The sequence below is a fragment of the Salvia hispanica genome, chromosome 4 (assembly GCF_029641045.1).
Source record: "Salvia hispanica isolate PSC_SH4W2 chromosome 4, Shi_PSC_v1, whole genome shotgun sequence".
Classification (NCBI taxonomy): Eukaryota; Viridiplantae; Streptophyta; class Magnoliopsida; order Lamiales; family Lamiaceae; genus Salvia; species Salvia hispanica.
In genome coordinates this window covers 46,007,102-46,033,752 of record NC_142695.1, presented here as the reverse complement: position 1 = coordinate 46,033,752, position 26,651 = coordinate 46,007,102, and the positions used below count along the sequence as shown (strand labels likewise).

General features: G+C 33.6%; 2 protein-coding genes and 1 pseudogene across 2 annotated transcripts; 2 read left to right on the top strand and 1 right to left on the bottom strand.

Annotated features, from left to right (window-relative positions):
* Positions 1–285: 285 nt before the first annotated feature.
* LOC125195225 (gibberellin 2-beta-dioxygenase pseudogene) lies at positions 286–1,767 on the bottom strand (annotated as a pseudogene).
* Positions 1,768–11,138: 9,371 nt separating this feature from the next.
* LOC125197281 (choice-of-anchor C domain protein, putative (Protein of unknown function, DUF642)) lies at positions 11,139–14,059 on the top strand. The gene is made up of 3 exons (XM_048096006.2): positions 11,139–11,352; positions 12,787–13,287; positions 13,353–14,059. Exons 1-3 carry the CDS (start codon positions 11,166–11,168, stop codon positions 13,931–13,933), a joined length of 1,269 nt encoding a protein of 422 aa, XP_047951963.1. The 5' UTR covers positions 11,139–11,165; the 3' UTR covers positions 13,934–14,059.
* A 7,674-nt stretch (positions 14,060–21,733) lies between these two features.
* CYP710A1 (cytochrome P450, family 710, subfamily A, polypeptide 1) lies at positions 21,734–23,696 on the top strand. The gene has a single exon (XM_048092548.2). The coding sequence runs from the start codon at positions 21,926–21,928 to the stop codon at positions 23,429–23,431; it is 1,506 nt and encodes a 501-aa protein (XP_047948505.2). The 5' UTR covers positions 21,734–21,925; the 3' UTR covers positions 23,432–23,696.
* Positions 23,697–26,651: the final 2,955 nt, after the last annotated feature.

Here is a 26,651-nt window from a genome sequence, read left to right as displayed (position 1 = left end):
CATCCTAGTACTAATATGTTGTTTACCACTTTTAAAGCACTACTGGTTAACATTGTTGACATTTTGTGCATGTGTATATCTTTTTTTTTTTCAAAAAAAATAAATTGTAAACTTATTTTTCCAGATCATCTTTGAAGTGGGAGAAAAAATAGGATAAGTTCACTTTGTATTTATGCAATTTCTAAATTTGATAATTATAATTGTAACAGCATTAATTAAAAATTTAGCATTAAAAGTGGTTATTAACGTAATTAATTTATTTATTAAATACGTCAATAACTAACATCACTTGTTTTTGTGAAATCGCTGCAACCTATCTTCACCCAGTATTGACTTGTAAGCTGATTTTTTGTATTCGGACTAAGTGAATTTCTTATACATGCTCTCTTCGCCTTCCTCCATTAATGAGCATATTGGTCTAATCTTTTCGGTCAATGGTGGCCCTCCAAAATATATCATTGATAACCTTGATTTGATGCAATTAGTCACCACTCTATGCTTCACACTCTTAAACCTCCCATTGGTCATAACCTGCATGCCACCACACAGAGACGAAATCCCCTCAGTTTTATAAATATTTAGTATTCTATGAATACTGGCGACGCTGAAAACGTTTTGTGTCGGAATGACTTGAAATTTTGGTCATCCAACATCGTTTAAAGGACAAAAAAGACAATTTATTATTTTTCCCGACTTAATTTAATTTTCTAGTTTATGTTTTATTTCCTTTTGGGTCGTTTATGCAATTTTATATAGCGAAGTCTTTGTTTTGAAGAGATTTTCATTAATAAGAATATTTTTCGTTTTCAACGTATTAGGGTTTTTCAAATTATCTATGATCAGGTCAGTCATTCTTTATACGTTTCTGCATCATCTAGTAGTAGCAAGATATGAGTTTACCTGGAGAGTATCTCCAACAGCGAAGTAGAATGCGTTAGGGTCAGATTGGACGGAAGCCCAGGAACCATTCTTGAGACAAATTTGGAAGCCCGGAGCATCGCATGATCTCAAAACAGACATGATCTGAGGGTCTGTATGCTCACCAAATCCGATCTTATTCAATGCTGGGCACGGCGGATAGTGATTCACCCGGAAACACGAATCACTTCTCTCGTCCCCGATCAGCCTGCTTAGAGCAGTACCGATTCCCAGCTCCTCACAAATATCATCGAGAACACCCATCAGTAGTTGCCTCACAGCTGAGGTGTACTCTCCCATCACAAGCCTGGTCATCTCACAATTTAGTTATAATATGACACAAGTTTTAATGCAAAATGAGATTACACAGAGTTTTCAAGGCTAAAATATTGTTGTTCAAAATGGTAATGTAGTGTTTTGTTATAGAAAACTTTCCATTTTTAGTATTATGAGACTAATTTAAGAGAATGGAAATTAAAACATAAGAATATTTTTTTTTTGGATAAAGTATACTGTTTACCAGAATGGTTCTGAAATTGTGGAAAAATGGGGTTTTTGGAACATGAGTTTGGGGTGGGCGGAGAGGAGGAGGTATTCGAGCCAGCCTGTGTCACCGTTGGGCCCGATTCTAGTGTTACCGTAACCGAACGGGCTGGGAGGGCCGGACCTGTCCTTTTCATGTTGGGGTAGTGCGAAGAAGTTGACAGCCTCGGATTCTAACATGGCAACCAGCTCCCTTGAGATTCCATGGTTGATAACCTTAAAAAATCCAAACTCTTTACAGGCTTCAACTATTAGCTTCTTAGCACTAATGGCGTCTGACAAATCTACGACGGGGATGTCCACCATCTCTTTGGATAGGAGAGGAGAGAGGGCGTTTCGATTTGTGAAAATCTTTTTGAGAATTTATAGACAAAGGGAGGGTGGTGGTGGTATTAAGGAAACAACAATTTATTTTCTTTTTAAGTAAAGAACAATAATTATTGGTACAATATTATCAAAATATCACTTACAAAATCTTTTTAGGGGGGTTTTAAATTATTTTTTCTTTAATTATAATTTGTTGTTAAAGTATAAATTTAAGATTATTAATTAGAGTTCACTATTTAATTTATTTAATCATTTTCTTGAATGAAATGAAATTTAATAGTATGAATCTGTTAATAATAAATTTTACAAAATATATCTATTGAGATCAATTGTGTGAAGAGATATTGGAAGAAAGTACATAGATATTTCACATGATGTGATAAATGTTAAATATGATTTATTATATATATAATATATAGTACTAATATTGGAATACGATCGAGACATAAAATCTTAGAGATAAATGATTCAAACCACATCCTATGCAGTTGCCATGATAAACAGCTCACTTTTAATATGTTTAATTTTACACAGTAGTACAAGTTTTACCCTATACATATTTTAACCATAAAAAAAAGGTTATACTACTAACATATACTCCTATTGTCGTACTAGTCGAGTATTGCGTGTCACTTTTTTATCGTGAAGCATTGTATAATAATAGCAAATACTGAATGAGACATTCATTAAGTGGGTTAATTATTTTTGTTAGTGTATGTGGTTTTCAGCTTACTGTCCATCATGAGAGGACAAGTGTGTGCTATGCTGGGTAGTAATGTCGAGTTTAAATAAGAGGGTAATTGCAAGTTGCGACAAACATTTTTTAGCTTGAAAAGGTTGATATGATTGCCCATGAGACCAAGTGGGTTAGGTTAGCCCGATTACAACAACTTTTCTTGTTACTTGATTGTCCAAGTTCTTAAGTTTTTTTCCAAATAATGACAATGTGCTATTTTTGATACGCCCTCCGTCTTATTAGTGTTGAGGTATTTTTTTTGTCACGAAAATTAAAGAATACCACTGCATATATAGTAGTTAAGTGGAGTGATGATAAATTAATATGAGAGAATAAAGTAGGAGAAAAAATAAAGTATGAGATTATAAAATAAAAGAGAGAGTAAAGTGAGAGAGCTTAAGTGTGTTGAATTTTGCAAAAAAAAAAAATCACTCATTATATGCGACAACCCAAATAGAAATATGACTAAATAAGAAGTGTATATATGTCTTGAAAGTCATTACGTTCATTTCTTTGTCGTGTCTTCTTACTACACTGTCAAATAAAAAAACTCAAATAGAGTTACTTATTTTTAGTTATTGGTCGAGAAAAAAAAATGCATATATGTCTAAAAATTTGTAGTTTTTATGTCGGATTTCTTTTATTACGGAAAATAAAATGCTCAGAGTCAATATATATAGAATGGCAAGCATGAAAGTTGAACAAGAATAACAACTAAAACCAAAAGAACCAACAACAAGCATAAATGACTGTTGGGACTCGGTGGTGCACACCCGAAACTCCACATTAGTATGATATTGTCCGCTTTGGGCAAAGCCCTCACGGTTTTGCTCTTGGGGTACTCCCCAAAAGGCCTCATACTAATGGAGTTGGGGTAGCCCTTATATATGCTTGCAATTCTTGTTCATTCTCCGATGTGGGATATGGTTTGCTCCCTTTCAATGAGAACCATAGCTCAGCAAAAATACACCAACAAATCAAGCAACAAGACACGCTAACTAGAAAACCATTAACAAATAACAAAGGAGGCCAATTACCTGTGGAGATTTGTCCGAAGAGTCCAAAGTTGTCAAGATTGCTCGCTTTTTATTTAGTTCCCCCACCCAACTAAGTCATAAAATTGCTCAGATTGTTAGTCATTTGACTCATTGAAATGGCAAGTCTGGGCACTACTCTTTCACCCAATACTAAGGCGCTATAAAATTCATCTCTTTTCCCGCTCAATTTAGGTAATACTCTTTAAATATTGTCTTATTGGGGATGTTCCAATAGACCATAGAGTTAGGGCTGGGAAAAAGTACTGAAATACCAAATTATCGGCCTTATCGTATTGAGAAAATATCGAAAATATCAAATTTTCGATATAGTGCGATACCTTACCGAAATAGTAGTATTTATTTTTCCATAGATGTCTACATTTCCTTTTTCTTTGTGCTTGGTAATGATACACGACTAAAATTGCTCAAATGGGAGTTTTTTGGCTACATAATTTTATCGGGTCATTCAAAGTTGTAGTACAACATTTGCGTTTAAGATAAATGGTGAAGAGAATTGTCTATTCCATTATTAATTCCAATTGATTGTATGGTTAAACTTAATGGATACTCAGCCCTTAATACTTACGTATAACTATTTATGCCCTCTAACTTCAAGCAATAAGTCTCATATTTCACATCATTATAAATATTAATCACGAGCTGTATTGGGTTTTTGCACGGAAAAAGTTGACATTAAATTTAAAAGAAGAAAGTAAAAAAAAAGAACTATATTATCTTTGCAGCAACACGGGATCTTTCATTTGATATCATGTTTTTACAAGAATTAAGAAAATCAATTAATAGATACTTAGAATATTACTGTTTTTAATAAAAGTATTACTGTAGTAGTACTTTTTATAAAAACAAAACCTACATATATATAGTATATTCAAAAATGAAAAAAAGAATTATATGCCACTCATCACCATGTCAATCATATCTATACATGCATGATTCATGCATTACTAGAAATATTAGTATTAAATACATGAGAGAAATACAGTTACATTTTTTATGAAAGTATTGTAAGATCAAGAATAATTTTAGGTTGTGCAACTCAATTATTCTATCAAGAACGATCATTAATCAACAATTCAATTTACATATATATCTGCGGACTCATATGTCAGTGCAATATCTTATACTATAATTTAGGTCTCGGATTGTAATTTTCCAGTAAATACAAACGTTGCCCTGTATAATCATAAATAAAATTTTCGAAAATAAATAATACTAGCTAGGAACCTTTAATAAGTGTAGTATAGGTCAATACAGAATCGATCTTTCAACCGCGACGGCCACAAAAGAAGGTGATCGAATTCGGGTAAGCATTGTGGCAATGTGATGATCCGGAAGGAGGTACGTGGCCCTTCGGGAGCATGGCGGAGAATGTCCTTGTCTTCATCCTCATCCTCGACCTCTTTTTCTTCATAGTATTTTTGAAGAAATCATGCCTTTGATTCTTGATTTGCATAGCTTTGGATTTTGTGTTGGAGTGGAGCTTTTGATCGGAGATGGCAAAAGAGATGATCATCAATGAGAGAAGTAGAAGAAGAAAAATGCAAACTCTAATTTTCTTTGTATTCTTACCCATGAAAGATTAATACATAAAAATAGGGTTTGTTTGTCCTAGATATATAGAGGATTGGAGAATGGAAGACAGCTCACATCCTTTATAAGTTCAGTGAATTGGATTTAAGCTTTTTATTGAGTTCAGTTCGATAAATATGATAAATTATTTATAGTTATAACTTTACACTCCTTCCGTCCTACTTAAGAGTTTCAGTTGAGTTCAGCATTTATTCTAAGAAATGTTAAGGAAAGTTGGTTAATAAAGATAGTGGAATATGGGCCTTACTTTTTTACATTAGTTTTATAATAAAATGTGAGTGGAAAAAAATTAGTGGAATGTGGGTCTAATACCATTTATGAAATATATATTCCAATCGGGACTTCTAAAATGGGACATCCAACAATGGTAAACAACTAAACCGGGACTCCTAAAGTGGGACGAAGGGAGTAATGGTTTTACGAGATACGGGTAAACTTAAATTGATAGTTTGTGTTCGAATTGTAATTAATTTCTTTGGATTTAGTTTCTGTGTTCTCTATTTTAATTACGAGAATTAAGTGGGCATTTGACTTTTTTTTTGGGTTAAACCACAGGTGTACCGAACGGCATCCGACTTTTTTCATGGTACTTAAGTACTATTTTTTGGTCTTAAATTTTACTAACAATTTATGATGATAGCGAACTGGCATCCGACTTTTTTCATGGTACTTAGTACTACTATTTTTTTAGTAACAATTTATGATGATAGCTCACTCAGGTCAGTCTATCCATGCATATATGAAGAGATTGAATTTATGATTTTGTGAGTTAATTATGTTATGATACATTAACTAGTCCGATTAACCATTTAACCTCATGTAAACACGGGTGTTATTTATCATCGTATTGCAAATATTATCATCATTCTAATATTTAGCGATTGGATTAGAGAGTAGAGTAATCAAATATAGAAAATTGATACTCAAGAGGGCACAGTGTAGACGTAATTTTTGGGATGAAGAGTACTTTTCAATTCTTGAAATACGAATACATGGAACTTCGGCCCGTTATATCTTTGGATTAGTTCGGCCCAATTGGAAATGAGGCCGTGATTTTAGCAATTGTGGACTCCACTCACATCACCAAACCATGTCAATGTTAGTTACGTTGGGTCACATCATCTGAATTAAATGAATCGTACTAGTACAAAGCAAGTTTACTTCTTCTTTCTCAAAATATTAAAAATAAATATTCTCTTCTTTTTATTTCATTCTCTAAAAATAATATTTTTTTTTTAATATTTGTTCTCTATATTGAGATCAACTAACATAAATTTTTTCTATCTTTCTTATTTTATCAATTTTAAATTAAAATTCGTACCGTTTCAAAAAAATTTATGTTTAAGAGATAGAGGGAGTATTAAAGTTACTATACCCTAATTTTTACCAGAGCTTTGAAACCAAATGGATGATCTTTTGATCACGGAATATAATTGTTACTCTATCAGTTAAGTCATCTCGTTGAAAGAGTTTAAACCGTGCAATTTTATTTATTTGTAATATGGTGTGAGATAAGTGATCATATTCAAATTCAAAATCAAAATCATATTTAAAGTATATTTATAATTATCAAAAACCAACAAAACAATATGCATTAATAGTGCATAAATTTCGATTTGAACCTTGACCACATTTTTTTGTGAAACAAAAATCACGACAGTTGGTTGATTATTTTACTAAGCACAGCCATTTTGTTGAATATTTGTATTTATGAATTGCAACTAATTAATTAACCTTAGTATGCCATTGTAATTGAACAAAAAATAGAGAGACAATCATTAGATGAATAAATTAATTTGAATCATTAATATTTGAGCAATCAAAACATATTGCATTATGATGATTCAAAATATATCCTACGCCTAGTTATTCATTGACTAAATCGCCCAATATTTATTTCTTGGTCCATTTTAGCAATTTTTATTATGTTAAATACATCACCTATAGAACCTATTAACCTAACAGAAGACATTATTATGATAATATGGGCTACGAAATCATCCGTGCTCTAAATTGGAGTACTATATATGCTTTATATTGAAAATCATGATTACTGATTACATTCATAATGTTAAGGCAATAAATATTCCTACATTAATTATTTAATTGCAAAATGTACGACCCTCTATTTCACATTAAATTATTTATTCCAGCATAAAATAACAAACATGTTTTTAATATATAGGTAAAAATACATCTTACTATCAACGAGATATCCAAAAATATTTTTTACTAGTATTTTTCCACATAATTTTCATCGATTTTTCACTGATTTCTTGAAAAGGAGTATAACGTTGCCTCCCCTTGCCCCATCCATAAATAGAGAACATCATTTACTATGATTTATGAGTGAAAATTGCTTACTATTGAGGGCAAATCGACAGTCCATTTTATTTTCCTGTCATTCAAACACAGGCATCAGCATCAATAATTTATGACTCATTGGCATAGTATTAAATGTGTCTATTCCGTTTATTGAAATTTTGTTACATAAGATGTAAATCTCATGATACTCCACTTTCTTAAGTTACTTTTTACTACTAGTACTGGCATTAGTATATTTTGGGCTTGGACTAGAGAATCTTAAAAACACCGGTCTGTAAATATCGATTTATGTCTTGTTACTTATAATGCATTGTCACACAATATGTGAACTTTTAATTTATTTGAATTTATCACTGGCTGAAAATGATCTCTAAATTATAGTAACTGATATGGATACCAAAATTTGCTAGACAGAATTGATCCGTGAAATGTTGGTGTGTTGAAGGAATTTCAGGCCTGCAACAAAATATAGGTAGTTTATATATTTGGTACTCAATTTTTAAATCCATCTTCAATTTTGGAAACACTTGTAATTCATTATTAATAGGTGAAGGATCAGTGCGAAAATTGTTTAAAAATGAAATAATAAGTAAACTCTTTGTTATTCATAGTAACAAAAAAGTCAAGTAATCATGTTATTCCTGACCACTTAAATCAAAATGCATAAAGTTATAAACGTGATTTGTAGCATCCCAAAAAACACTACGCGGCGGTGGGGCCCGCCAAACACAAGCCCATTTCACATACAATCCCGAATTATAATCATAAAACACGGAGATGTGTAGGGGGCATATTAGAGTTCATGATATTCATATAAAAATATGTCTAATGGGGTGCACTATGATCAAAACTGAAAATCTGATTAAAATCAAAACAAATATCAGTCATTCAATCCTTAGATTGGAAAGCTCTGATGATAATATTCGAGCTACATTATTATATTAAAAGCATTATATTATTAGTTAAGTTATATTATTAGACTACACAATTTACATTATTCAACTAAAACGTGTTACATTATTAGCCGACCTACATTATTAGATGACATGTGACATTATTCTAATGGTTACTACATCACAAGATCCAATTACTGAGATTTACTTTGATTTTTGACAGAATTTCACTTATTGACCTGATCACATCCCTATGTTTAATACTAGTAATATATACTATATTTTTGGAATGAAATATACTAAAATTATTTTTTAATTTGACCTAAAAATTTAAGTTTTATCTACAAATAATTTATCTAGCCTGTGAAACTTTATGTTGTGCTAATATGTTGGAAGACAATATAATATTATAAGGCAACTCGCACAAAAATGAGACTACAAAATTTGGGAAGCTCGTATATGGTACTCCCCCCATTCCATAAAAGATGTCACATTTTGGAATGGCATGGAATTTTAGAAAATTTTGTTTTGTATGTTAAATGGAGAGAGAAAATATAATTTTTATATTTATGTGAAAGAGAACTTTTTCTAAAAAGGAAAATGTGATATCTTTTGTGGGACAAACTAAAAAGGAAAGTGTGACATCTTTTGTGGAATGGAGTACTATTATTTATTTGCATGGTATGTACTTGCATGGTATGTACGATGTCGTTTTAGTTCTAATTGTCAAATAAATTAGTAAAATAAAAGAAACGAAGAGAATGACAATTAAAATACTGTTAGTGGATAGTATATCCATATTCTTATTAATGGTGGAATGTAGGAGTATATGTTTTAAATAGATTAATGTACATGAGTAATGAATTTGGAAAAACTTTCCACGAGTGGAAATGTGATACTCTACTCTTATGAGAAAGGAAAGTATCATTATTTTTATGGGACGAATTGAGCGTGAATTATTATTTTTTATTTGGATATGAATATGAATGACATTCAATTCTCATATAGCGTGTGAAAAAAACTCAATTTAATTTGTCGCCCATGTTGTATTAAAATTTATAATTTCAATTTTCATATTACGGATTAAAATTTAGTACTGTACTTAATTTAAGGGTGTAATAGAAAATGGGTTAGAAAAGGTCATATGAATAATAGTAGTAGTAATGTTTTGTTAGTCTAAAATTAATCTTAAAATTATATTCTCTTCGTCCCATAAAAATATTTATTTTTTCTTTTTTTAGTCTATCCCACAAAAATATACATTTTTTTATTTTAGAAACTCTTCACTCTCTTATGAGGTGAGACTCATTTTAGACTAACAATACTTTAATTACTTTTTCTCTTTATTTTTCTCTTACTTTACCAATTTTGCATTAATACTAGTGCCGATCGAAGTCAAAGTGCATATTTTTTAGGAAATGAGGGTGTATGAATATTGTACTCCCTCCGTCAACTATTATAAGACCATATTTGACCGAACATGAATTTCAAGAAATGTAATAGAAGATATATTAGAAAATGTTAGTGAAAGGTGGATCCTACTTTTATATAGTACTACCTCCGTCCCACAATAATAGTCACACTTTGTCATTTTTGTCCGACGCGTGATAAGAGTCACACTTCACTTTTACTATAAATGGTAAGTAGATCACACGTTTCACTAACCCACTTCACTCACATTTTATTATAAAATCAATATAAAAAAGTGTCTCATATTCCACTAACTTTTCTAACCCACTACTCCCTTCGTTCCATAGTAATAGAGTCATTTTGTCATTTTTGTACGTTCCATAGTCATTTCTCTTTTTAGTAAAAATTAACACATTTTTCCACACCTACTGTATTCCCTCTTAGTTTATTCCCTTTTCATCTCTTTATCTTTTTCATTTTCCACGTTACTCTCCTTTTACTTAACTCACCTAACACAAATTTTCATAATCTCCATGCCGAAAAGAAACATCTCCATTACTATAGAACAGAGGGAGTATTATTTAAATTTCTTAAAACTCGTGCCCATAATAAGAGTGACTCATATTATATGACGGAGAAAGTACTTATTAGTTTTATAATGAAATGTGATTAGATAAAATTAGTAGAATAGGGAGTCCATTACCAAATAAAACTATCTAAAGATGAATGAAACTTGTAGGGGTAATTACAATTTACATACAAAATGTTTTACTAATGTTTCAATTGAGTACAAAATGTTTTAAGTTAATAAATATCATACAAAAGGTTTGATTAGTGTTACGAATTAGTACATTCCATCTAAAATCACTAACACTATAACTATTTCTTATTTTTCTTCAAAATTATGCCCTAAAAAATATGATATTATTTCTCTAAATAATAATAGTACCTTATGCTTTGCCATATGGGCATTTTATCAAGCAATGAATTCACATTTAACTTTCAGCTAATATTTGTATCTAATTTTAGAGTCGAAAGAATGAAAAATAAGAAAAAATAACGATGTTGGTGATTTTTAGACGAATTATACTAATTCGTAACATTAATCAAACTTTTTGTACGATACTGTATTTGTTAACCTAAAACATTTTATACTCAATTGAAATATTGGTGAAATATTTTGTATGTAAGGTATAATTACCTCGAAACTTGTAAGGTAAATGGGATTTGTATTGTCGGGTGAATGAAAATGACAAAATTAGTCCTGCTTCTACAGTGGTTTTTTATATAGTTTTGAAAATGGCCCACTCGAGCAAGCAGCTCGAATCTCGGATAAAAGGACAATAGCTGTGTCTATTCCATTCCATGTCTCTCTCTTCCCACTCTATACAAAACTGTACTCCTTCTGCTTTCAACAATTACAACACACGCATTGAGAGAGAAAGGGAAACGGCTCAAAACATGGTTCCCAGCTCTACATTATGCTTCCGCCTCTCTCTACTTGCATTTCTATTCGCTTTCTCAGCTGCTGCTGCTGCTCTGGTTGAAGATGGTACGCTCTCTCTCCATCTCTCTCTAATCCAAGATCTGCACATTTGGATGAAAAATGCCTTGCATCTGTTTGTTAAAATGCCTCAAACCAGTCTAGTGCTGTGTGTGTTTGAGCCAAATTTGTAAAGGCGGTGGCATAAAAGTTTTTTAGGGGAATGTGTTTGATGATTATTCACCTCGCTCAACGCCTTCGACATGAATGACGGTGGGACCCACACTTAAATAATTCTATTATTCAATTCATTTTACGTTTCTTGCGCCAACTCTCACATTTATTGTGGATTAGTAATTTCTGTCCTACACATTCTTACATTGCTTAAAATCGGAGTACAAAGAATGTATATATCGTGATTGTGAACTTATAAAATACTAACTCAATTCTAGCTCATCAAATATCTCTAATTACTACTTCAACTCCTGATGTGTGTTTTTGTAAGAATTTCACTAGCTTAGCACTACTAGAATAGTGCCACTACAAAGTTCATATACACAAGTTGTTGGGGATATTAATATGTTAGGCAATGTTATATAATTTGGGAAAACGATGTCTATGTGTCACACCATGGCAAACATAATAGTGACAATACTTTAAACCCTAAGCCCTCAATTACTTAGTAGGAGTAGTATTTTATTTGAGGTTAATGTGTAATTGATTTTTTTATAAAATTATACTTATTCTCTTGATTTATCTCGATTATGCTTAAAAACACACATAGAATAATTGTTGTTAGGAAAATTAAAGAACCTCATCCTCATCACTGCGCTTGCTTTTTGTTCCTTTTTTTAGTTGCTGGATTATTGTCAACAGTACTTTTATCTTTTAATATCTCCAATACTTAGCAAAAAATTTATACTGAGAATTCGAATTCGAATTATTCACATTCCCAATTGTAGATGAAACTTTAAAAAGCAAGTTTTTAAGTAATGGAGTAATTCGATATTCAATGTGAATGCACACGTATCCATCTTTATGTTATTTTCGATAGTCAATGTGAATGCATATGATAGATCTAGATAATAAAACAATTTTATCGATTATTGGGCTGCTGGGCTCCAATGTTGAAAATGAACTTATATTCCTTTTTTGTTCTATTTTGCCTCTTTTCCTTTATTTATTTTTCTCAGACGCGGTTTCTTGAAATTGGCTAAAGGGCAATTCACTTTTTTGTCTTTTATCATTGGTCTATTCATTTGTTGGGCTTTTTCGAGCATATTTTATTTTTTACTTTTATACAGTTTTTTCTAATTATCTTAAAAAAAATTTACCATTGTAATCTTTAACTAAGTAATAAATGAAGGTAAAATAGAGAATTTGTAGTTGTAACAAATGTGAAAACTGGAAGTGGAATAAATTGATGAAGTAGGATTAGATAAAACTAGAAACATATTTGTAAACAAAAAAATGTAATATAGTGTCTTCATTTTAAAATTGCAGGGGAACTAGTGAATGGAGACTTCGAAACCCCGCCAACAGGCGGGTTCTCCTCGGAGGCGGGGATCTCTGACGGCCCCGTCTCGATCCCCGGGTGGAAGACCAATGGGACGGTGGAGGTGGTGGAGTCAGGACAGAAGCAGGGCGGCATGATCCTGATCGTGCCGCAGGGGGCCCATGCAGTGAGGCTGGGGAATGACGCCGAGATCAGCCAGGAGGTGGCGGTTGAGAAGGGAGCCCTCTACTCTGTCACGTTCAGCGCCGCCCGCACATGCGCCCAGCTCGAGTCGTTGAACGTGTCGGTGCCCCCAGCATCCCAGACCATCGACCTCCAGACGTTGTACAGCATCCAAGGCTGGGACACCTACGCCTGGGCTTTTCAAGCGGCGGAGGCAGAGGCGCGGGTCGTGTTTCGGAATCCCGGCATGGAGGACGACCCCACATGTGGCCCCATCATCGACGATATTGCCATCAAGAAGCTGTTTGTGCCGGATAGGCCGAAAGGTTTGTTTCATCATTTTTAAAAAAAATAATAATAAGTGGTAGGAAATGACCATTTTGATACACAGATAACGCGGTTGTAAATGGCGATTTCGAGGAGGGGCCGTGGATGTTTAGGAACGAGTCGTTGGGCGTCCTCCTTCCGACCAATCTCGATGAGGAGACGTCCTCTCTACCGGGTTGGATGGTGGAGTCGAACAGAGCCGTGCGCTATGTGGACTCCAACCACTTCACCGTCCCCGGGGGCAAACGAGCAGTGGAGTTGCTATCAGGGAAGGAGGGGATAATCTCCCAGATGGTGGAAACCAAGCCTAACAAGCCGTATAGGCTGACGTTCTCGTTGGGGCAGGGGGGAGATGCCTGCAAGCAGCCGTTGGCGGTGATGGTTTTTGCCGGTGATCAGGCTGAGAACATACATTACACTCCTGACTCCAACTCCACCTTCCAGACCGCGAATGTGAACTTCACGTCCAAGGCAGAGAGGACGCGCGTGGCCTTCTACAGCGTGTACTACAACACGAGGACGGATGACCTGAGCTCGTTGTGTGGCCCGGTTGTGGATGATGTTAGAGTTGAGCTTTCGGGGTCGAGCAAGGCTAGGTTTGGGGGGTTGGGATTCATGTTGTTGATGGTTTTGATGTTGGTGTAGATTGGAAATGAGGGTGTTATGTTTGTAATATGTGGAATTGGGAGCATAGGTAAACCAAGCTTCCATATTTTGTTTGTGATGTGTTATTCAAGTTTGAAGTAATGGAAATTAAACTGTTTTCGTTTTTGTATTGGGCTCAGGCTTGGTCGGCCCAATTGAAGTTTTTCACTGAATTGAGCCCGATTATGTTGGGCTTTGTTAAACAGATCCACCTAAGTTAACTCTCTCTCTCCAAAAAAAAAAAAAAAACAATGCATCAATTTCATTCTGTTGAAGCATCTTTGTATTGCTGATGCTAGTAGATTATATCGATTAAATTAATGTCATAATAATGAAGCTATACGTAGGTGAACAAATATTCTTTAATTACTCACATTATAATACTAACATTGAGAAGAACCCTTCATCATCGTAGCAGGAGCCACTACTTAAATATTTATGTCCTATGATTCTATGACCTAATAACAATTCAAAGTGGGGTCAGGTCCACCTAGCATAAAGCATAGAAAAATACACCAAATTAAATGTATTAACTCTGTTAGGTGTAATTAATCTATAATCAATTGAATAATAATTTCAATATATTGGATAGTTTTATTTTAAAACTTCCTCCGTCCCATAAAATAGTCTTCTTTTTCAATTTTGGTCCGTCACACAAAATTAATTAATTTCTTTTTTTGGCAAGTATTTTCACTCTTAAATGGTGAGCTTATTTTTCATTAATAGTAATACTTTATTCATTTTTCTTTCTATGTATTTCATACTACTCAAAATTCTATTTTTATGGAATGAATAGAGTAATGGTTATTCAATTTGAGAAAACGCTCAGCCACTGCTTATAAATATATTCATATAGAAAATTAAAAGATTCAACCAAAAAAATTAAGATTACTGAAGATTCTCGATTAAAAAGCCTTGGTATAGCGTACTTGTACATGTATAACCTCCTCAATTACATATTTCGAAACCTAGTTTGCAAATATGTTGATTAAGAATAAGAACTCAATTAGTTGTTTATGAAAACTTAGTGTAAACGTCAGATGAAATAAAATATGTCATTTTAGGATTTGATTATGGAATTGTCGCTTGAGAATCATTTTACTGCAATTAGTTTTGCTTATATATGCATTGTTATTTTGGTCGATTTTGACATATAAGCACGATTTCTTGTATATTCAATCGCGATCTCAATCTTCACATACAACACGCTTTTTTCATATTCCATCATAATCGCCTAAATGTCTCACTGCAAGATTTATAACTGGGGAAATTACATATTCAAATCCAAATTTAGGATTATTTGTCAAATTTTGAACACACTTTCGACACTTAACCTAGAATATATAGGACTTTATAATTGTACTAATAAGTCAAAGTTGAAAATATGTTTGTTATTTGATAATCAACCCAATCTTTGGGGTAAATACTTAATTTTCCCTTTATAAATTATAATAAAAATTTTATTTCACTTTTACTATAAGCTGTAGAGTAACTATTTCACTCATTTCATTCACATTTCACTAACATTACTTCAATTATTTTTTTCTTTTATTTCTCTCCTACTTTATCAAGTTTATATTAAAACTTATATCTTCTCCAAAATTTTTATTTTCAAAGGATGAAACGAGTATATAAAAGTGTATCTACTTAGTTTTTATCATTTTAACTAGGAAATGTGATGGGAAAAGTACTAGGAAATGTGATGGCCCACGCTTTTGTGTTTGAGACTTTGAGTATATTTAATCCACCCACAACTTATGCAATAGAGCTCATGAAGTATGGATGGATCTATATGCACTCTACAAGGGCCAAATGCCCCACTTCAAAAGAATTTATTTGTGCTATTTTGATCAATATTTTTATTTTTATTTTTAAATATCTTTATAAATGCCCATTCTCAAAACCTTAAAATCTCTTTGTATAGAATTTTGCCCTATTTATAGAGAATTTCTGGCTCGTCCATGGAAGTAAACATAGCATGCAATAGAGCTTATGAAGTAAACATATTCATATAACATAAGAAATAAAATGATAAACATAAGAAAATGTCAAATCGAATTGAATGCGTGATACGGTTATGCACCACAATGCATATCACGTGTTTTGATTACAAAATTGAATCATATAGTATTAAGGCATTAGTTATCTTAAGCACAAAATTTTTAAAAAAAAACAAAAAAACTCAATGTTCAAATGCAACATATATAGTAGTAATACATACTACTTATTTTTCAAGTAAGGAGGGCCTTTATTGAGGGAAATTGTTGATGTCGTTTATTTGGTCAAGTTTTGTCATATTATGTGAGAATGACTTGTAACTAACATTATTACTATAAGTGGATATCCTATATATTCACAATTCATAAGTTATTTGTCTTCCTGGATATCCTACAACCAAAAGGAGATCTTATAATTCAAATTTCATAATTGTGTCACGTATGGATAAATTTCAGTTTCATAAATTATGTCTACCAACATCTCATGAGCAAACTTAAGAAAATGGTTTCACATGCGCAATTTTCTATTCCTAATCGGTTAATAAAAGGTTGAAACATTTAATGGTGTTGACGTGTTGTAATCGCCCTATTTTAAAATTTATACGAAGATTGTAAGATTGAATAACAATTGTATATAGCTAATTCTTTAAAGTATACTGTAAATAAATATTACTCCAGTACTATAAAAAATCACAACATTTTATAGAATATTAGTCATTATTTAGCTTGTCTTTTAGATATATATACACGTTACATTTTCACGACAACAAAGAGTATTCCTTATCGATCTTAATCTCTCTATCATAAGAAGAAGATATGTGCATACGGCATATCAACAAAATGTCATTTCCACGTCTCCATATATTGGAAACTTTACACAACTGTTTTTAATATAATGTCAATCTATAATAAATTGTGTAGTAGTACTAATTTTTATTGCGTCACGCATAGGAGTCTTAATTATAGTATAGTCTTATATCTAACTTCAAATCCACTTTTAAGACTGCATATATGATAAAATAAAAAAAAATAAAAAAAAATTCCTCATTCTAAATTCGTCAATATGAACAAAAATATAACTGAACAAAATAAGAAGCCAACACATGCCCAGCTGGGAGTCTGGCCAACTCGCACCACATTCAACACATTTTATAATTATCATCTCCATCCATCTACTATCGTCTATCAATCTTGTTAGCGGAAGATATAAATTTTTAATACGAAAAATAATGAAAAATATTGGAAGAGAAATTAATAGAAAATAAGGTTTATTTAACGAAATTACTATTAATTTTTTAAAAAAAACATGATTATTGATTGTCCTGTGGACGTAGAGAGCATAAGTATATATAACTCATCTTTCTGATTTGAAAATGAAATAAAAATTCAAATCTTAAATTATCAATAAGATTATCTATTGCCACTGTTTTTTTTTTCCTAAAATAAGGAGTAAGATTATTTAGTTAGTAAACTAATTCAGACTTTCTAAATTACACAATGCAACAATTTAATTTTTTTCACAACTATATAAAATAATTTATACTCCTTCCGTCCCAAAAAATAGGAATTTTTGAAATGACACAAGTTTTAATGCGAAATTGATAAACTAAGCCAGGTAGAAAGAAAAGTGTTTTAGTGAAAAATAGGTTACACCTCATTGGAGAGAAGGAAATTGCCTAAAATAGAATATTTTTATTTTTAGGGAACGAACCATAAGATAAAAAAGAATTTCTATTTTTAGGGATCGAATGAGTACTTTCTTATTTCACTAGAATAGACATATTTGTTCATTCTAGTTTGTATATCAAGATCGTTTCTATTCATATATGGTACTATATATTTTCCATTTAATGAGATCAATTCTATATTTTAGGCCTGTCAAATCGGGTACCCGTGGATACCCGATCCCAAATTTTCTAAAATCTAATACTCGATACCTCGATCCGAAAATGATTTCGGGTACCCAAATGGCCAGATACCTGACTGGGGTATCCAATCCCATTATGGATTTTTATTTTAATTTTTTAAAATTATAAGAAAATTAACTACAAATTTTTAGAAACTCAAACTTGTAGTTCGAATTTGATACAAACTTAAAGTAGTTCGAATTTAGGATAATCCCGATGAAAAATCGGGAAATTCGGGTATAACCGATCGGGTATCCGATATCCGATAATCCAAAAATCCTATACCCGAACCCGATCCCGATCCCGAAACCCAAATATTCGAGTATCGGATATTCAGTTACCCGATATTTCGGGTTTGGATATCAGATATCCAATTCCCGATATTCATTTTGACAGCCCTACTATTTTTCATTAGTAATATTATTCTAACTATTATTTTTCTTATCTTCTTACTTCTATTGTTTGACTAATTTTACATTAAACTCGTATGGTTCCCTATCAAAATTATATTTTGTGATCATGTTTTAATCGTGATTGACTAGATGTTTCTTGTTTGAGTTTTCGTTACTAAACTATACTTTGAAGTTTCATAATTGAAAGACGCAACCGAAAGTTTAATTAAAAAATAAGATATTGCTGCCCTAATATTCGTTAGACTAAAAGGTAATCTCAAATATTAATTTGATTTATGTGAATTCGGACCATAAATTTTATCAACGATGTGAACATTAAACATGTTAATCAAATTACAAGTGTAACAACCTCACTCTTAGATTGACGGTTATCCAACATGCCAATATAAATTTTTCCGATATATTTTGTTTTCACTCGCACGCTCCATACGATGCTTCAAGGGGGTCGGTCACCCATCTCAAAATTTTCCTAAGCTAAGCACTTTTAACATTAGAGTTCTTTATGAAATGGACGTCAGAAAAGAAGATGCTCTTAGTTGGATGAGTAGCCCCTATCAAATCTATTAATCTCTCATTGAATATACAGTGATTATCACATGCGTACCTTGTTGAATGAGTGGCATCTATCAAATATATTAAGCTCTCTGAATATGCAGTGACTGTCACATACGTACATATTCTCATATCCTTCTCTTTCTAGTATATTTCAGTACATTCATGTAACTCTCCACTTTACAAGTAGTAGTCGCTCCTTATCGGTGTCTATGCACCAACATTCATTAGGAGCTGCTCCTTGTTTATACACTGACGATCACTCGCTATTTTTACCCTAGATACTACAACAACATTAGAGCATCCATAATGGCTTTAGGCCAGCCATAGGCTAGCCACAAGCTAGCCACTATCTCTCCTTGCCACGTCATCAGCACTAAAAATCCACGTGTCACATCATCATTTTAATCAAATAGGCTAACCTAAGGCTAGCCGCAATAAAAATAATTCAAAAACAACTATATTTACGATAAATTACGTAATTAAATTTACGAGACATATACGGGAAACTTCATTAATTTCATTTAAAAAAAGGTACATTCATTTAAAAAAAATTACATAATAAAGAAAAAAACTATCGCCGTGCAATCTTCCGTACTCACAACTCTTCAATTATACCCTTTTGGAGTTGAATATGAGCATCAACTTGACGCATGTCGGCATGTGCCTGGAGACGGCCGGCTTCATCGTGAGGTACCCCCTTCGTACGTTGGGGGTGGCCACGCCGTGGCTTGGACCGGCTGCATCAGTATCGTCATTGGCCCAATTAGTCAGTTGTACGCCTTCGTCTTCGACGATCATGTTGTGCAGGATAATGCAGGCGTACATTATATCAGCAATGCATTTGACATCCCACAAACGCGTTGGACCTTTAATTGTCGCCCATCGAGACTGGAGCACACCAAATGCGCGTTCCACGTCCTTGCACGCCGACTCCTGCCGTTCCGCAAAGTAGGCCTTCCTGTCATCATTTGCGTGCCTGATCGTCTTTACAAAGACATGCCACCTAGGGTATATCCCATACGCAAGTAGTAGCCCATATCATGCTGGTTGCCGTTGGCCACAAATGAGACGGCCGGACCGATGCCCTGACACTTCTCGTTGAAGAGGGGCGACGAGTTGAGGACGTTGAGGTCGTTGTTCGACCCGGCTACCCAAAAATAAAAAATTGCGCTGGCCGATCGCTCGCCGATCAGCACGCCACAATAGCGGCCAGCGCCTGGAAATCGGCCTGCGCTCGCCTGTTTTTTCGCCAAAATGCCGTTGGCCGGTTCCAATGGTTCGGCTAGGCGACCGGCTAGCAACGCGAATCGACTAGCCGGTGCGCTAGTCCGCTATTGTGGATGCTCTTATATAAGTTTAAGAGTGAACTACAGAAATGGTCCCTGGACTATGGGTTTATCTCGTCCATAGTCCCTGGACTTTAAAAATATCGCCAGCAGTCCCTGGACTAAGGGTTTATCTCGAAATTGGTCCTTTTGGCTTTTTTTGGTACGAAAATACCCTTTGATATTATTTTGGGGGGTTTGGGTAATTTGGTCTTCTTACACTTTTAACATTTTAAATCTGATATTATTTTAGTTATGTACTAACTTTGATATTATTTTAAATTTATCATCCCTTTTCCCTTTTGTCATCCTTCACTTTGTTACTTTATTTCAATATTAGATTTAATTTTACAAAATTTTAAATTTTAATTTTTAAATATCAATAAATTTTTTTAATTATAAAAATATTAAATAGCAAAAATTAATAGTTATAATCAATATTTGATAGTGTATAGTACTATGTAATCAATAAGGTATGACAACGCCTTAGTTTTAATCAATATTTAATTAGCTTTAATAATAAATAAATTATATAACACAATTTATTCTGAAATAAATATGCATCTAATGTAAGACTAATATAATTTTTGTTTATTAATTTGAAAACAATCAAAATTTACTAGAAAATTTCAACAAAAATACTCCTATATAAAATTTTAAGTAGGATCAAATTTTTAGTCAACTTCATAATATTTAATCACAAGCAATTATAACAACCGAATGGAGGCTAAATAGAATAACTCTTATTTTTCCATCATGATTAATATTATTTTTCTGTACTTCTTCAATTCAATTGAATATTATATTAAATAACAAAAATTAATAGTTTTTTAATCAATATTTATAGTGTCCATGAATTAATAGTTTTCATTAAAAAAATTTATTGATATTTAAAAATTCAAATATTAAATTTAATTTTATAAAATTAAATCTAATATTGAAAAAAAAAAAAACAAATTCAGTGAAGGATAACAAAATGGAAGAAGAATGATAATTTTGAAATAATATCAAAGTTAGTACATAACTAAAATAATATCAGATTTAAAATGTTAAAAGTGTAAAAAGACCAAATTGCCCAAACCCCCCAAAATAATATCAAAGGGTGTTTTCGTACAAAATAAAGTCAAAAGGACCAATTTCGAGATAAACCCTTAGTCCAGAGACTACTGGCGATATTTTTAAAGTCTAGGGACTATGGGCGAGATAAACCCATAGTCCAGGGACCATTTTTGTAGTTCACTCTAAGTTTAATACTTGCCTTAAATTAAGTGATGATGTGATTAACCAATTGTTGATTCACACCAAAATTCATCAGTATACACCAGTAAAATGTTCAAATTAATAAATTAACTTCCTAAATTACATAAGCAAAACTTCCTAAAAACTAAATTAATATCTAAATTTTAAAGAAAAAATAATTTTTAAAGACTGCAGTCGCAACCGATATCCTTATAGCTGACCCTTGAGTGGAACTACACGTTAGCAGTGCTGCAATGGCGCCGTGATATCTCCTCGCGTTCGGCCGCTCAGCCTTGCCACAAATATACAACTAAAAAATGAACGAGTTCATTTAACTGTTATAATCCATAGCCGTCTTTCCTGATTAAACTAGGGTTTATAAATAAATAAACAATATATGGAGTAGGCACGGCCGATTATCCAAAACGCTAGACACTATAAAAACAATCCCCTCCAAACTCTGTTCCACTTTCCCCCTCTGTATCGCTAATTTCGCCAACTAATTCAATTTTGAAACAAACACTTAACCATTTGTAGAGCGAGAGAGAAATTAAAAATGGAGCTCACCTGGAGCTCGATAACCCCCTTCTTCCCTCACATAATCTCCATTCTCGCTCTCCTCCTCTTCCTCGAGCAGCTCTCCTACCTCAAAAAGAAGCGTTTCCTCCCCGGCCCCGCCCTCGTCCTCCCCTTCGTCGGCAACGCCATCTCCCTCGTCGCCGATCCCACCAATTTCTGGAACCGCCAATCCGCCTACGCCAAATCCACCTCCATCGGAATCTCCGCCAACTACATCATCGGCCGCTACATCCTCTACGTCTACAGCTCCGATCTCTCGCACAAAATCTTCGCCAATGTCCGCCCCGACGCCTTTCACCTCGTCGGCCACCCCTTCGGTAAAAAGCTCTTCGGCGAGCACAATCTGATTTACATGTTCGGCCAGGATCACAAGGATCTCCGCCGTCAAATCGCGCCTAATTTCACTCCCAAAGCGCTCTCCATTTACACCCATATTCAGCAGACGATTATAATCCAGCATTTGGCGCGCTGGCTGCGTCAATCGCAGCCGGATAAATCGGTGCCGCTCCGGATTTTGTGCCGAGATATGAATCTCGAGACCTCGCAGACGGTTTTCGTCGGGCCTTATCTCGATGAATCCGCGCAGGAGCGGTTTAACGTCGATTACAACTTTTTTAACATTGGATTGATGAAGCTGCCGATCGATCTTCCTGGATTTGCCTTCCGCAACGCGCGGCTTGCGGTTGGGAGACTGATTGAGACGCTCGGAACCTGTGCGGCGGCGAGTGAGCGGCGGATGGAGGCGAAAGAGGAGGAGCCGTCGTGTTTGATCGATTTCTGGATGCAGGAGAATCTGCGGTTGGCGGCGGAGAAGGAGGAGGAGGACGAGTGCAGCCACCGCGAAATCGGCGGTCACCTCTTCGATTTCCTCTTCGCCGCGCAGGACGCCTCCACTTCCTCGCTGCTCTGGGCGGTGGCGCTGCTCGACTCGCATCCGCAGGTACTCGCACGAGTGAGGGAGGAGGTCTCGCGGCACTGGTCGCCGGAGAGCGGCGCCGCGATCAGCGGCGACCAGCTCCGAGAGATGAAGTTCACCGAAGCGGTGGCGCGTGAGGTCGTGAGGATCAGAGCGCCGGCGACGATGGTGCCGCACATCGCCGGCGTTGACTTTCCATTGACCGAGACTTACACCGTGCCGAAGGGCACAATCGTGTTTCCATCTGTCTTCGACTCATCTTTCCAGGGATTCACCGAACCGGAGAAGTTCGACCCGGACCGGTTCATGGAGCACAGGCAGGAGGACCGGGTTTATAAGAAGAACTTTTTAGCGTTCGGGTCCGGGGCCCACCAGTGTGTGGGGCAGAGATACGCGATCAATCATCTGATGTTATTCATCGCGATATTCACTTCGCTGATTGATTTCAAAAGGGATAGATCCGACGGCTGTGATGAGATCGCTTATGTTCCAACAATTGTGCCGAAAGATGATTGCAGGGTTTTCCTGTTGCCGCGATGCAGTGGATTCTTCCCGCCTTCGTATTGAGTCATCGGGAATGCCCTTATTTTTAAGGGACGTGGGTGTGCTGGGGGATAAAATTATCTTTGGAAAAAAACAAAAAAATATTTAAAATTATGTTTTCGGTTTGATTTATTTATTGGTGAAATAATTGGGTGATTTGATTGGGTGGCAAATATTCAGGGTGTTCGTTGCGGGGGTCTGTTATTGTTATTGTAATTGTCATTATGTTGACCGCTGTTAATTTAATTTTTCAATTTTTATTCAATGGAATTCAACCATTTTTTAGGAATTACTACTTTGTTTGCAAATTAATTATTGTGGTATTTATTCATTTCGTGTCAGTGTCAGTTCCTTTAACTGGCTCTTTTGTCAATACATTTGCCATATTTTTACCCTTTTGACTTGGGCTGACAACGCGAACTTTGGATTGTTATTTTATTTTGACACATTTTCTAAAATTAAAATATCAATATTCTATTAGTTCTCTTATTTTATTCCTTTTATATAATTTATAAAATAATTCACATACATTCTCACACTGAATATAAAATACTTCACTTAGAATAGGATGGAAGGAGCATAAAGTATGTAATGCTTTTTTGGTAGTTCCATACTATATCAGACCATAAAAAATAATTTTATGAAATGATACTGCAGTATGAATTTTAATATAAATTTAATAAAGTAAAAAAGGTAAATTACGACAAAAATTTCAATTCTTGTTAGCTAAATTAAAAGCTCGTGCTATTGCCAAGTGGTGATAAAAAAAAAAAAGAACAACCGAAAAATGGAGTTATAACTTAATGTTCTCAAATAAGGAGAATTAGGGGGTCAAGTACCTAAATTGCGATTGCAGGCGAAATGGAAATAGTAATAAATTAATACGTAATCCGTACTTGTTATTTGCTATTAATTATTTGCTATTAATATTCTCTATTTATTGAAATGTGGATTGGCCTTTGACCGATGGAGGTATGCTATCATATCATCCAAGTTTTTGGACTTTGAATATTGATAATTCAGTACAGCTATACCAATTTGATAAAATTAAAAGTGATGCTTACATAAGTTGCGTTTGTAATTTGCATATAGATTAGCGGATGTAATCAAATCAATCTGACTTAAACCATATTACTACTATTTTAGTGCCTATTTGTATAGAAACCTTCCGGATATAATTTTCATAGTACTATTCATCATTAATAGTTGAAAGAAGGGGGGGTTGTGGTTATATCATTACTAAATTAATTAAATCTGGATCAATCCAACCCATAGTTATTGTGAAGAGTGCAAAGTTGATGTTGTATGATCTGTCAACCAATTTTATTATATGATGATGAATTGATGATGATGATGATGATGATGATATCATAACAGTATTCAATTTGTGCATAAACTAATGAGACTTCACTGTTGAATGTTGACAATTTAATTTGTGATAAATGAAGCTTCTTATTCTTTGGTTCTTCGCAATTGAAAAGTCGTTTGTTGACTGCAGCAAAATACATTCGTCAAGTGTTACAATACAAATTTTATTTTGATACGGCGAAAATTACTTTGAAATGACACTATATTTTTCTTACTTTGACACTACATTTCATATTTTTAGAGATTAAATTGTAATTTTATTTTTTTTTCTTTCTAGAACGTTCATTGTTACTATGATAAGGTTAATTTATGTATAGAGTATCACCAGCTAATGACTAAAGTTAGACTTGTAGTACGTGCGCGTTGATAATTAAGTTAGTGATAAGTTTGATTGACTTTTTTTTTAGATTCTACCATATCTAAATTAAAATCTATGATAGTACTATAATTTTATAGAATTGACAGCTCATAGTTTCTAATTTTTCACAAACTTGATGCATGATTCGAATCATTTTGATTAAGATCGAAACCTTACTTGGAGTCAAATTAATAATCTCTATTGTTAAAGCAAGTCTTTTGACGCAACTTGATTAATAAGTTACTTAATTTGAATTACTTGGATTTTAAAACTTTGGTTGAGCTCAAATATACTACTCCACATTTGTAGTAACTGATTAATTTACTCGCCTCAATTATACCCTATCTAGCTGGGTTTGAATAAAAATACTAAGTAAGATGGCTACAAAGTAGCTTGGCCCCAACTCTAGTAATTAAGTTAAGTAAACCAATTAGATACGTCGAATTTCAATTGGACCAACTTTATGACAAATCAATATATACAAGTGTGATCTGTATAAATATAATTAATTTAAATATAATTCATATCTCAGTTGCTAAAAACAGTCCCTTTTTCTGGCTTGTGATGATTTGGGGAAATCAAGATTATTGCATATTGGCTACATGACGTTGGCCGAATTGCAAAATTTCACTTTTTCTGCATATGTCTGAAAATGCAATGAATTTTTTAGTTGTAAAATTTTATTTGTGCACAACCAATTTGTTTCCTTCCCAAGAATGCTTTGCGCCCAATGAATTTCAGCTTTGTTGTTAGACAATGACTTTGATCCCACGTTCATTTTTATTGGCTAATCAATATAATTATAAGAGAGAAAAGAAAACGACATTAGAAGTCAAAAACAAATTGCATTTGCTTTAAACATGAATATGCCAAATGAGAACGACGAAATGTACATACTTTTGGAAACATTGTTGGAATAAAATATAGTTGTAGCCTAATTTAGAAAACTCAAAAAATTATACATTTTGATTTGATTAAACATATATGTTTGAATAATTGAATTGTACTATCATGATTGGAGATGATAATACTCCAGACATAAAGAGGTATTTAACGAAGGCGTAAAAATTTGAATGCTTTAAGTTTCGTTTAAGTCAAATTCCAACTTTGAACTTAATTTTCTAATCTATTTGCTACTATATTCCATTTCATTATGCTTGACCAATAATGAAAACTGGAGACTAGAGATTCATCCATCAAAAATTTCAAAGGGAAATCCAATATTCATTTTTCCACCATCTTCTTAATCTTAAGATAAGTATTTTATTAATTTATGGGATCATATGATATGATTGATGAAAGCAATTGAAATATTGACAGTTATATAGTGATATATGCATAGTGAAATACATGGTTGTGAAAAAGCTAAATAGTCAAATATATTCAAAGTTACTCCACCACTATGAAGTGTCAAATATGATCAATCAATACTTATACATATTCCTATTCCAAGTCCTACTAAAAGAAATAAACAAAATAACTTCATCATCGTCGTCATCATTATAATTGATAAATAGA